This window comes from Peromyscus californicus, unplaced genomic scaffold (genome assembly GCF_007827085.1).
Source record: "Peromyscus californicus insignis strain IS unplaced genomic scaffold, ASM782708v3 Scaffold_2__1_contigs__length_46816999, whole genome shotgun sequence".
Classification (NCBI taxonomy): domain Eukaryota; kingdom Metazoa; phylum Chordata; class Mammalia; order Rodentia; family Cricetidae; genus Peromyscus; species Peromyscus californicus.
Genome location: NW_026294540.1, coordinates 44,998,315 through 45,011,623, shown reverse-complemented (window position 1 = coordinate 45,011,623; position 13,309 = coordinate 44,998,315). Strand labels below are relative to the sequence as shown.

The 13,309-nt window shown below is 44.8% G+C and overlaps 1 protein-coding gene across 2 annotated transcripts in view; it reads left to right on the top strand.

The window, feature by feature from the left end:
• Insr (insulin receptor) overlaps positions 1–13,309 on the top strand; it is a 139,491-nt gene that overhangs the window by 107,410 nt on the left and 18,772 nt on the right. For both annotated transcript variants that reach the window (XM_052754631.1, XM_052754630.1), the window contains exons 11-12: positions 9,661–9,935; positions 11,045–11,184. In XM_052754631.1, the coding sequence (XP_052610591.1) occupies positions 9,661–9,935; positions 11,045–11,184 (415 nt within the window). The remainder of the gene's footprint in view (positions 1–9,660; positions 9,936–11,044; positions 11,185–13,309) is intronic.

Genomic DNA, 13,309 nt, shown 5'->3' with positions numbered 1-13,309 from the left:
GGTGTATGCTAATATTCTTAGCACTGGGGAGGCAGAGACAGGGGGGTCGCTGGGCCTTACTACCAGCCAGATTGGTCTACCTAGTAACATCTGGGCCAACGAGAGACTGTTGTGAAAAGCAAAGTGGGACGGCATCTGAGGAACTACAGCCGAGGCTGTCCGCTGCCTCACATCCACACTCAGTTGCTCACACATGTATACTTTCACATACAAATACACCTGTGGGTCACATGTGCATGTACACATGCATGTGCACAGACACAAATATGCCTCTGGGTCACATGTGCACTTACACATGTGCGCACACACACACACACACACACACACACACACACACACACCAATACACCTGTGGGTTACAAGTTTCTTCTTTTCCTTGTGCCTGATTCAAGCTGAAAACAGCAGCAGACATGCCTGGATCCAGGGCCCATCCCATGTGTATGTCTTAGAGAATGACGGAGCAGTTGATAGCAGGGACTCTGGAAGCTGTCTGTTTGGGCTCTCCACTCTTAGATGTACCGGTTTGAGCAAGTTGCCATGGTGCTCTGCGCCCCAGTTTTCTCATCTGCACAATGGACACGCACAGTTGACCTTTGGTGTCCGCAGTGGATTGGCTCCAGGATCCTGAGGGTGACCCACGGATTCTCAGGTCTCTTACATAAACGTCATGCTGTCTGCACAGAGCCCCTCACACCTTCCCATATTAAATCATCCTTAGATAACTTGTCACATCTTCAGACAGTGCATGTACTATATAAGTGTTACGCCATATTGTGTGACACGGGCACCACAACGAGAAAAAAGCCCATGTGTTCCCTGTGACACAACTTTGCAGTCATCCCTTCACAGTTTCCTACATGTGTCTTGATCACACTGACCCTCAGCTTCCCCTTATACTCCCATCGACATGTCCTCCCCCTCCTTTTTATTATTATGACTCACTGAGCCCAGCTAGTGCTGGAATGTTGAGTGACCTTGGCTTGACCTTGTGCGGGTCTTGTTCAGGTAGCACGACCGTGTTGAGTCCGTGAGTGCACTGCCCATACCATGTTCAGAGGACGGCGTTTCCCAGCACTCCTCCCCGTCCTCCAGGTCTTACATCCTTTTTACTCTCTGTTCTGCTGCATATTTCGTTTCTTGAGCCACGGCAGTGGGGTTGATACAGACTTCCCAGACAGGGCTGGGTGCTCAGTGGTCACTTACTCTCAGCACTTGGATCAGCTGGGAATCCCTGCCAAGTGTAAAAAGAAGCTTCTCTGACCAGGGTTGAGAACAGCACTAGTTGATGTGCATAAACATAAACGTTTTGAGGGTAGTCTGACGCTATGTCCATTTAGCAAAGCAACAGTGGTAGGTCCCCATTAGGGCCCATGACCTCCTGAATCATGGGAATCCCCTCCTGTGGAGCAGGCCTCAGCTCCCTGAGAGCAGCTGGTTACCTCTTGTAACGCTCATGCCACAGTTGCATTAGTGGGCACATTTTGCCTGGCAGGTCTACAAACAGTTTCGATCCACGGTTGGTTGGACCCAAGAATGTAGGTCTCATGGATCCCCGGGGCTCATTGTAATTGTTCCTTGTATTTTAAGGTTGTACACCTGAATGACTCACACGGGGACTCTCAACTGTGACATTGTGTGTTTGGATCCAGGCCACTGTGGTGGGACTCACCCTGCGCATTGTAGGGTGCTGACCAACGTTCTTAGTCCCCAACCGCTCAATGCTAGTAGTACCTCTTATCCCAGATGTGACAACCAGAAATACTTCCAGAAACTTCCAGATGTTTCCAAGAACATGAGCTTTGAATATGTCTGCTGCTGAGCTTTTTTGTACTTTCCCGTCTTGGTCTCCTTCCTTCAAATTCTTCATTAGCTTTCTCCCCTGCCCACCTGTCTCCCCAATTAGATGGAATTTTCCATTTCCAGAGCACAGCAACACTCTAGAAAGTCTATGTTGGGATTGAACAAAGTTCTAATGTGTTTGTTCTGTCTACTTTCCATGAGTAGTTCTGTCTCCAGAACCATTATGTTATTTTTTTCTTTCTTTCTAGTATCTTCCGCCATAACTGGGTCCCAGATGCTGGGCTGGAGAGATGGTTTAGTCAGCAAAATGTTTGCTATGCCATGAGGACCTGAGTTCTGTCCCTAGACCTCAGGTTAAAAGAGCCGTGTGTGGTGGCACTTGCTAGTAATCCCGTAGCAGAGGATCCCCGGGGCTCTACTGGCTAGCCTAGCCATCTCAGCCAGCTTTTCAAATTCCAGACCAGTGAGTCTCTGTCCCAGGAGGTGGGCAGCATGAGAGGAATACACACACACACGCACACTGAACAGTAAAGATTTCAGTGAAGCTGGACTTGGGGAGATGGCTGAGTTGCTTATGGTTAGGTGTAGTCATGTTTGACATTCATGGGAACAGCAGTAGGTGAAGTCATTTCCTCTCACTTTTCCTGGATTCCCGGCACTTCAGGAAAAGTATAGTTCTTTCCCACTGTGATGGGCAGGACTTTTATTAGTCTCCTTTCTGTTACTGTGATGAAATACCTGACACCGGACGCATTATGAAGAAAGAAAAGATTGGTTTAGCTCACAGTTTTGGATCTGGGCAGCTTTGGTGATATACCAAAAGGGATGGCATCAGAGTGGGAGGGGTATCGTATTATGAGACAGGAAGTGGTTAGACTAGGGAGGAGCTAGTAATGAGCTTCCTAGTCCTCTTCCATTACTCCTCTCCTGCTACTACCTCTAATTACCACTCCAAGGACCGGATCTCCAGTAGGTGAACCTTGGGGAACAGAGTCAAACCACACCCCAAACATACAGTGCTCTTTCTTGGAGGGAGTGCTGCTTCCAGGGTGTCAGCGTCAAACGGTCCTTTGGTTGAAATTCTGTCTTCAAAGTGATGAATTTTGTTTTCACAGAAAAACCTCTTCAGGCAATGGTGCCGAGGACACTAGGTATGACTCAGCCGTGGGACAGCCACATGGCCCCTGTGGCTGTCCAGTCAGTGTTGGGGGTGCTAAGCCCAAAATCAGGGATTTCTGGGGCTTTCATTTGTTTATTTATTTATTTTTTGCATGTGGTAAACTGCAGCTCTTGAGACTGGATGCTTCACAAATTCTCCAATTAAATGCCTTCACTGGGAAATGGAATCTGGGCACGAATGTGGGGAAAATTCTTAACTAACATGCTCTTCCTAAAACATGCAATCAGAGGTGCACTTCCTGGGTCCTTACCCAGTGGGTCATTTTCCCACCATTGCTCACTAAATATCTGTCTACAAATAGCTGGTTGTGCACACAGACCCAGCTTGATGCCCCAGCTTCAGGTGGTAGGGTATTCTGCTTCTTATTAAACCCAGTCTCATCGTTCCTAATGATCATCCTCTGGGTCTTCAGAATATGACCAAAGAAGGCGACTGGTCAAAGGAATACAGTGTTGCCGATTTCATCAGGAGCCTGAGGGACCATTTCCCTCAGGTCTTAGGGAGGCCATCAAGGGGCAAATTCGGGCAGACAGGGAGAGGAGACATGGTTAGCTCTTGTTGGTGCAGGAAGCAGGACAGGATAGACAGGTGGGGGCTGCTTTGAAGGGTTTAATAAAATATGTATTTTATCTAACCCCCTGAATCCGGTCAGTGCTACCCATTTGTGAACAGGTGTGGAGCCTTTCTTTGATGTATGTGCAGCCTACAACCCCAAAGGAAAGTGACCCTCCTTCCCCAGCAGCCATCAGCTGCCATAGTTCCTCAGATAGCGGTCCCCCGCAACCCCACTGGCCTGATCGTGTGTGAGTAACCACAGCTGCTGTGGGTCTGTGAGCACAACGGCCATGTCATGCCCAGAGGACAGCGTTCCCCACTGTTCACTCTTACAGGGTGGGGCTGATAGAATGTCCTGGCTAGTGCTGAGCACCCAGTCACTTTGAACAATGATGAGTCTCTGCAGTAACTAATGCTCTCTGCAGTGAGAAGCTTCTCTGACCAAGGCTGAGATCAGCACACATCAATGGAGCATCTAAACATAAACACATAGAAGGTCGTTTGACAACATGATAATTCAGAAAAGCAGCATCACTAGGTTTTTTTTTTTTTTTTTTTTTTTTGTCTGTGATGGCCTTCATTAGCTGAGGGCAAGAATTCCTAGCATTGTCTGTCTGTGTGCCTGGCTATCCATCTATTTATTTCCAGGCTAGATCTGACCTCTAGTGGCCAATTGGAGTATAATCCGTTGTCAGTGAAGGTCTAGAATTTTGTGGCCCACACCCTAAGCTGGATTTCTCACTTTATCCCCAATTGATATTTGGGGCTAGATTACTCAGTGGGGTGAGGAACATTCTGGGCATGGTTGGATGCTGACGAGCATCCCTGAACTCTTCCCACTCCACAGCAGGAACATCTCAGCCTTCCAAAGTAGTGATGGAGGCATTCTCTGGTTGAGGTCAGTTACTGATTTAGTGTGAGATTACTTCAGAAACATGAAGTCATGTTTCTGAATGGAGTAGAGGGCTCAGTTGCTATTCTTTATCAGGAGTCATTCTTTAACACAGTGGCTTTACATTTAATATAATGGTTACGGATTTACTTATTTTTATTTTAATGTGGATGGATATTTTGCCCGCATGTATGTCTGTACACTCTGTACATGCCTGGTGCCTGCAGATGCCGGAAAGAGGGCATCAGATTCTCTGGAACTGGAGTTATGGACAGTTGTGAGCTGCTGTGTAGATGCTGGGAACTGAACTGTCCCTGCAGGAGCAGTCAGTGCTACTAACCACTGAGTCATCTCTCCAGCCCCTTATTTTATGTTTATAGCATTCTAGGAATGGAGGCATACCTCAGAGATCTTGTGGGCAAAGCATTCAAGTCAATGTAGTATTTAAGTAAGTCACACAAAAGTTTTGGTTTTCTAGTGCATATAAAAATTATGTTGGGGTTGGAGAGATGGCTCAGTGGCTAAGAGCACTCGATACCCTTGCAGAGGATTGGGGTACAGTTTCCAGCACCCATATTGGCTCACAACCACTGGTAACTGCAGATCCAGGGGGTCTGTTGCCTTCTTCTGGCCTCTGTGGGCACTGCACACACATGCATGCCCTCCCCTTAAAATAATAAAAATAAATATTTAAAAAGTTATGTTCAGACTGTACTGCAGTCAGTATGCAATTGCAGATATCTTTTTAGAAACCATTAATTATCTGTTAGATTTATTTAAAATACTTTGTTGAGCTGGGGGTCTCAGAGCATTGGTAGATTGCTTGTACAGCATGTGCCAGGCTTGAGTTCAACCTCCAGTACCTAACAGTTAAATAAAATAAAATAAAAAGAAAGGAAAAACAAGAGTTCAATATCTGATGCTGCAAACAATAATTAGCCAGATGGTGGTGGCGCACATCTTTAATCCCAGCACTCGAGAGGTAGAGGCAGGTGAATCTCTGAGTTTGAGGTCAGCCTGGTCTACAGAGCGAGTTCTAGGACAGCCAGGGCTACACAGAAAAACCCTGTCTGGAAAAACCAAAATAAATATATACATAAAGTAATAGGTTCAGTCTCTCTCACTGCAGAAATGAGATGAAATGCAAAGTAGATGAATGGCTGAGCCCACAGTGCTGAAAAAATAAAAGAGTGAATGAAACAGAGTAAAGGCTCAGTATCCAGCACTGCAAAAGTAAAATTTAATTCCCAACTCTGCAAAACAAAGTAAAAACCAAAACCTTTTCCTTTTAGAAAATGCCAACGTGCAGCTTGTAGGCTTGCTCAAAGCAAAGTTGCTAGAGATCTTCAATTTTAAAAACTTCAGGGGTTGGAGAGATGGCTCAGTGTTTAAGAGTACTGGCTGCAAATGAAAAATAGCCATATACATAAAATAATAATCATAACAATAAACATTAAAATAAAACAAAATCTTTAATAAAAGAAAATACAGTCTCTGCCCATTGGCATGTTTGATGAGTCCACATTGTGTTCAGGTGTGCAGATATGAATCCCCCAGTGTTAGTTGTGAGGCATGAGTATCTGGTTATTTTTGGTCAGGTTCATTTGTAACTGTACAGAAATTGTCTCAGTCCCACTGAAATGGATCTAACTGAGGCTTAATAAGGAAGCTGTTTTCCTTTTCACTTAAGAAGGCCATTGTACAAAATGAGGAATGAAAGGATATTATCCCTAGACTTGACTTTGTGGCTTTAGAGCCACAAAGTGTCTTAAATGAGATGCAAGTGTCTTAAGTGTCTTAAGTGAGATGCAAGATAGAAGGATTGCTAGGAGTTTGAGGCCAGCCTGGGCTACATCTCCTCTTCTGTGATGTTCCCTGGGCCTTTATGGGGAGAGTATAAATGTCCTAGTGAGGACTGAGCACACCACTATCTGGTTCCATATTTGTAATCTCTCAGGTTGAAAAATATGGAAAAAAACCAAAATCCAACTTTTAACCCTAAGCTTGCTAATGTTGTTCCACAGTTCAGTGTCACTGGTGGTAGGTGAGGCTATGGGTCAGTATCCTGCCCAGTTTGCAGTACTGTTAGACACACGAAGTTTCCTAGCGTCAGAGTCCTCTCAACCTGGCAGTAGTTCCTTGGGGGATCTACTTTGGGAAATAGTAAGACACACAATAATCAAAACTATACTGAAAAAAGGATAGGAGTGTTTTTTGTTTTTGTTTTTTTTTCTTTTTGGATCAAACTTAAGGTCTCATGCAAGCTAAGCATATACTGAATCATTGAGTTGTACCTAGGGGATACCCTTATTTGAAAAATGGAAAATAGTTAAGTGAAAGACAGATCATGCATTAACTGATATTTTAGAGCCAATAAATTTTTGGCAAGGGCATATTCTAGGGCTGGAGAGATGGCTTTTCCCAGGATGAGCCCCCCCCCCATAGGTTATGCAGTCCCAGATTGTCAGTCCTACATACAAGTACCTATGAGCAACACTAAATGAACTCCATAAGATATGTGTGTTTACAGACTATGTTTTTCATGGAAAAAAATGTGGTGCCATTATTTTCTTGACAGACTGTCATTTCTTTCCAAGGTAAAAGTAGTGAAGGCAGAGATAAATTGAGATTCTCATCATTGCTAATAGAAATATAATATATACTTTGTATATAAATAATGTAAGGATAGAGTGGAGAGTGTAGTTTCATTTCGTAAAACGCTTTCTCAGCATACACAAAGCCCTAGGTTCTACCCCAGAACTGTATACACAAGGTATTGTGGAGCCCTCCCGTAATCCTGGCACTCAGCAGATAGAGACAGGAGGATCCCAAGTGCAAAGTCATCCTTGGCTACGTAGGAAGTTCAAGGCCAGCCTGGGATACACAAGTTCCTGTGAAGCAAATTTCATGTATTAGACCATGCTTTTTTTTTTTTTTTTTTTTTTTTTTTGTAATTTTTAAAGAGCATTTTGTATAAAGGAAGTGATCAGAAATGAGTACAAAGAAGCATGGAAAAAATATTCACCCCTGCATCACTAGTGATGATGTGGAGATTGGTGCTTGAGACACTAGTGTAACATTCTCATATACACTGACACAGAAGCAGACAACAGAAAATGGAACTTTAGAAGCTTTGGAACTGAATATTCCTTGGCTTCTGTCATGATTTTGCCTCTTGCTGTGTGACCTTGAACAGTCTAAGAAGAAACTCTACTCATATGAAAAATGGTCCTGCAGCCCCGAATACTTTATCATCCTGTGGATGGGAACCATTCCACAGAGCAGTAAGGACACTTGCTTCTGATCTGCAGAAACAATTTCTTCAAAAGTTTCAGCTACTTAGAAAGGTTCAGAATTGAGAAGTGGGGAGATATGTGCCTGTAAGCAACTGGAATTAAGAAAGCCCCTTACAGCTTCTGATCAAGAAAAACAACAGCGTGTGCTAAGTTTCTTTATGGAATAAATCCAGTGCTGACAGTTCCTCAAAAAAAAAAGGATATGTGTGTTTATGCATATACATGCACATTTATATAATCTATGTACGTGTCAATAAAAATTGACATAGGTTTTATACATATGTATATATACAATATGTGTGTGTGTGTGTGTGTGTGTGTGTGTGAATAATAATTAGAGAAGAAAAGATCTTGAGGGAGTGGGTGACAGGGGAGGAGCTGATGGAAATGATGTAAATACAGTACTCATGGAATTCTCAGAAAACTACAAAACTACACACACACACACACACACACACATACACACACACAAAGTAGCACACACCCCATTTGTAGCTGAGAAGAGAAAATCCTAATGTTAAGCAAAGACAAAAGTCAAACCAAAACAGAAATCTTGTTCTTCTTGACACTTTTTAAAAGAGTTTATTTTTTATTTCTGTGTGTCCGTGTGAGCATATGCCATGTGTGTGCAGGTGCCTGCAGAGGCCAGAAGAGGGTGTGGGACCCATGGGGCTCTTGTGAGCGGCCTGATCTGGGTTCTGGGAAACTAACTCAGGTCCTCTGGAAGTTCAGGAAGCTCTCTTAAACACGTGTTTTAGGGTTGTTTCTCATCTAACAGATGTAGTATGCAGCTGACAGGATCATCGTCACACTCCCACGGGTTATAGTAATTGTGCAGAGGGAGCAGGGGGTCATGGGAGTTACAAAGAATTTACGTTTTCCTCATATACTTCCTTTCTGCAGTTTTTAGTGTGTCATCTCTCAGCGTTTATTTTCGATGTGTAGGGGGCATTTGCCCACTGGATGGTTATTTCTTTTTCTTGCTCTAACCCCAGTGATAAAATTTTATTACAAAGAATAGACGCTTTATCTCTTCCACAGTGTCCTCTACGTATAATGCATGTTTGACAGACAGTGTGGGGCCTGGGATCAGTTAGTGAAATGGAAATTGCAAGCATGAGGAATTGAATAAAAAAAAGCCTGGAGGCTGGAGAGATGGCTCAGTGGTTAGAAGTGCTTGCTGCTCTTGCAGAGGACCTGAGTTCAGTTTCCAGCACCCACAACAAGTGCCTCACGCATGCCTGTAACTCCTGCTCTAGGGGATCTGACGACCTCTTCTGGACTCAGGGTATCTGCACTTACATGCATATACCCACACACATATACAAATGCTTAAAAGTAAAAACAGAACCCAAAATAAAATTAAAAAAAAAAAAAGGCCCAGCTTGGTGAGTCATGTTTCCCAGTGCTGGGGAAGCCAAGCTAGGTGGTTCCCGGGGACTTGGTGACCAGTCAACCTGGCCTACTCAGTGAGTTCCAGGCCAAGGAGAGACACTGCTGTAAAGAAAAACTAAAGGTGACCAGCACTTGAGGAACAACCCTCGAGGTTGTCCCCTGGCCTCCTTGTGAAGCTGCACACATGTGAACATACACACGCATATGCACACACAAACATCACACAAACAGCTACACTCTTACATTCTTTCTAAATCTTAGTAACTCTGCCATGATGGCCCATTCTTCAGAAAATTGGAAACCTTCAATCAAGCATGTTGAGGAGACTTAGGGGTGGCCCTGGAGCCAAGAACATTCAGAGTTGGTGTGCCTTCATAGTCAGTGTCTCTGACGGGGCGTCTATGTGGAAATTAATCTGCTCCCCTGCACCTCTCCTCCACCCTAGTCTCTTTCTCTTTAATTAATTAAGCATTGCTTTCTCCAGTATCATTTTATTTTAAGATGGTGATGTCATGACCCCCACACATGCTCTCTTCCTACAGACCGTCTCGAAAGCGGAGATCCCTTGAGGAGGTGGGGAATGTGACGGCCACCATGCCTACGCCTCAAGATTTTCCCAACATTTCATCCACCATTGTGCCCACGAGTCAGGAGGAGCACAGGCCATTTGAGAAAGTGGTGAACAAGGAGTCACTTGTCATCTCTGGCCTGAGACACTTCACTGGCTACCGCATTGAGCTTCAGGCATGCAACCAAGACTCCCCAGATGAGAGGTGCAGCGTGGCTGCTTACGTCAGTGCGCGGACCATGCCTGAAGGTGGGTTTGCTTTCCTCTGGGCTTACACTTCACAAGGTTGGCCTCAGAAGACCCCTCTCCCCACGACACAGTGTAGATGACCATGCCTGAAGGTGGGTTTGTTTCCTCAGGGCTTACACTTTACAAGGTTGGCCACAGACAACCCCTCTCCCCACGACACAGTGTAGATGTGTTCTTAAAATTGTTCTCATTTATTGTTTTTGCTCTAAGATGGAGCTCTTCCTTTGTTACCTAGGTTGGCATTGAACTCCTGAGCTTAAGGAGTCTTGCTGCCTACTCGGGTGTATCCTGAGTAGCTGGGACTTGCCGTCATGTCTTAGTGGCTTTTCCTATTGTAATGAAAGCCCTCTGACAAATCAACTTAAGGGAGAAAGGGTTTATTTCAGCTCACAGTTCAAAGCACATTTCACTGTGGCTGAGAAGTCAGTGCAGAAGGAGCTTGGAACAGCCGGTTCCATCCCGTCCAAGTCAGAGATGAGAACAGCAAGTGCATGCTGGTGCTCAGCTCCCATTCTCCATTTATACAGTCTAGATCCTGAGCAAGGAGTGGTGCTGCCCAAAGTGGGTCTTCCCAACTCACTTAACACAATCACCCACAGGCAAGCTCAGATTCCCATCTCTCGCTTGATTCTAGATCCTGTCAGGTTGGCATCTAACACTAAACATCACACACCATATCCCAGTTTTTTCTGTGTATGCATTCATGTGTGTGTCTGTGTATGTTGAAGCCAAAATCAACCTTGGGCATCTTTTTTCAGGTGCCATCCACTCTGGTTTTTTGAGATAAGATCTCCCATGGTCCTGGTACTTGATTAGGTCTGGCTAGCTGGCCAGTGAGTTCCAGGGATCTATCCCCCTGTCTCTGTCTTTCCAACGCTGAGATTACCACTATGTTCCAGCTCTTTTATGTGGGTTCTGGGGATTGAACTTGGGTTTTATTGTCTGAGCTGTCGTCTCACTCCATGAGTTTTATATTATTTTTATGCTAAAGAAAGTTAAGACATGGGAAAATTACGTAGCCAGCTCCAATCAGGCATCTTAGCTATTGGGTGGCAGGGATGGAATTTGATTCAGGAGTTATTATCTGATGTTTTAATTGCTTCTCATAGCTAAGGCAGATGACATCGTTGGCCCTGTGACCCATGAAATCTTTGAGAACAATGTTGTACACTTAATGTGGCAAGAGCCAAAGGAACCCAATGGTTTGATTGTGCTGTATGAAGTGAGCTATCGGCGATATGGCGATGAGGTAAGGATTCCAGGTGGTGGATGGTACTTTTCCGGGGGAGAGGTGAACAGATAGGGACCAATGACAGACCAAAGTGAGGATGTAACTGAAGTCCAACTCGGTCAGCCAGTGACTTTCTATTGGAGGTTATTTACAGTGGTATGGCCGAGGGCTTACTAATAGGCATGGGGATGACTCAAAGCAGATGAATCACCAAAAGCCCCACCCCTCACCTCACCCCACCCCTCACCCCCACCCTCCACCCCCGCCCGCCCCGACATAGATGATAACTCATGAAAGCTGGAACCCTGGAGCTCTCTGGAGGACTTTGCAGGCAGCTTGCCCAGTCAGTCTCCTCTCTTCAGCAGTCCTGCCTGTATAACCTCAGGGAAGGTGAGGCCTGTGAATCTCAGAAGTTTCAGGGACTTCCTGAGACTTGTGAGTTGTTGACTTCCTGAGCCTTAAAGAGCCTCCCTTTAGAATTTTCTGAGTCTTAAGGAACTTCCTTCCAGATTGGAATGTTTTGGTTTGTTGGAAGTTGCTGTACAATACTGGGCAGGAACCTTCTAAGTTTCTCAGGTTACCCAACGCTTCCCCCATCAGATTCTGTGTTATTAGAGTTTAAAACTTTGATGCACATCTTCCCCAGGGAGATGGACAGAAATTCCAATTTAAAATCTTTTATCACTAAGTTTTTTAAAAATTAAATTTATTTATTGTTTATGAAGAAGTCCATGCCATAGCCTGCTCTGGTTGAGGAGGTCAGAGGACAGGTTTTGAGAGCTTGCTCCTTCCATTATGTGAGTCCTGGGGATTGAACTCTGGTCTCTGGGCTGTGCTTCAAGTGCTTTACTTGCTGAACGATCATGCTGACCCAGTCTTTGATCATATTTGTGCGTGGATTTTCAGCTGTTTCCTTCAAGCTGGTTGGTGGGCTGCTTACATTTGTGTCCTTTATCACAGGATGAGGCTCATTCAACTTTAGAGAGAGATCCATCTCAGTCTGGGAATGCATCACCTAAAACTTTGTCATGTGCCTCCTTGCCACACCAGACACTGGGGGTTTGATGTGATCATGCACAGATAGTAAGAATCCAGTAGAAACTCTCAAGTCTTACCTAAGCTACCTGAGGGCCCACTTTGAGCTGACACTCAGTGATTCCAGCTGCCTCTAAGCTGCCAGAGAGCCCAGGTCTGAACCGGGGGACTCGTGTGTGTACAGCAAGTACTTTATTAAGTGTGCCATCCCTCTAGGCCCTAAACCCTCACTTTTTGGGGGGACACGCTGGGCTCTGTAGTCAGATAGAATTCAGCTAGTTTTATAGATTTGCAAACATGCTCACACATTCACATGTGTTTTACATGTACATTGACTCTATAGTCATAAGTTGCTTTCTTTTGTCTCATGGTGTCTCTCTCCATAGCCTTTGGAATTAGAATTCACAATAGCTACATAGGCAGAGAATATAATTTTATGATGGAACTGTAATTTATTTTTGGAAATACTGAACTTTGCCATTGTACCCTGAAGGCAACATAAATACTATGTAAATGTCATTGTGTGCCAATAAAACTATAAAAAAAAAGATGGTGGGCCACGTTTATCTGTGTGCCCTTAATATAGCAAAACTGACTTCATGGAACTTTGCAAGTTCTAGTAACGTATAATAAATCCTCATAAGCAGAAAGGACTTCTCTGAAGACCCTTTCCTCCTGGGACTGTATCGCCTTTTGGCACCCAAAGGTGGAACTTTAACAGTGACTCAGAACATAGAGTCAGCACCCTATGGCCTGCAGGACAAAACTGCAGCCTGGTCTGTCTGCCTCCCTCCCCTCTCCCTCTCTCCCTCCCTCCCTCCCTCCCTCCCTCCCTCCCTCCCTCCCTCCCTCCCCCTTTCTTTCTCTCAACTTATTTTATGAATATATACCGTGTGTGTGTGTGTGTGTGTGTGTGTGTGTGTGTGTGTGTGTGTGTATCTGTGTGAATGTGTGCCACCTGTGTGCAGACACCTGGATCTTCTGGATCTGGACTTGCAGGTAGTTGTAAGCCTCCCAACATGGGTATTGAAAACCAAACCAGGTCCTCTGCAGGAGGAAACAGTGCTCTAAACTGCTGAGCCATCTCTCCAATCCCAGCTTCTTTACT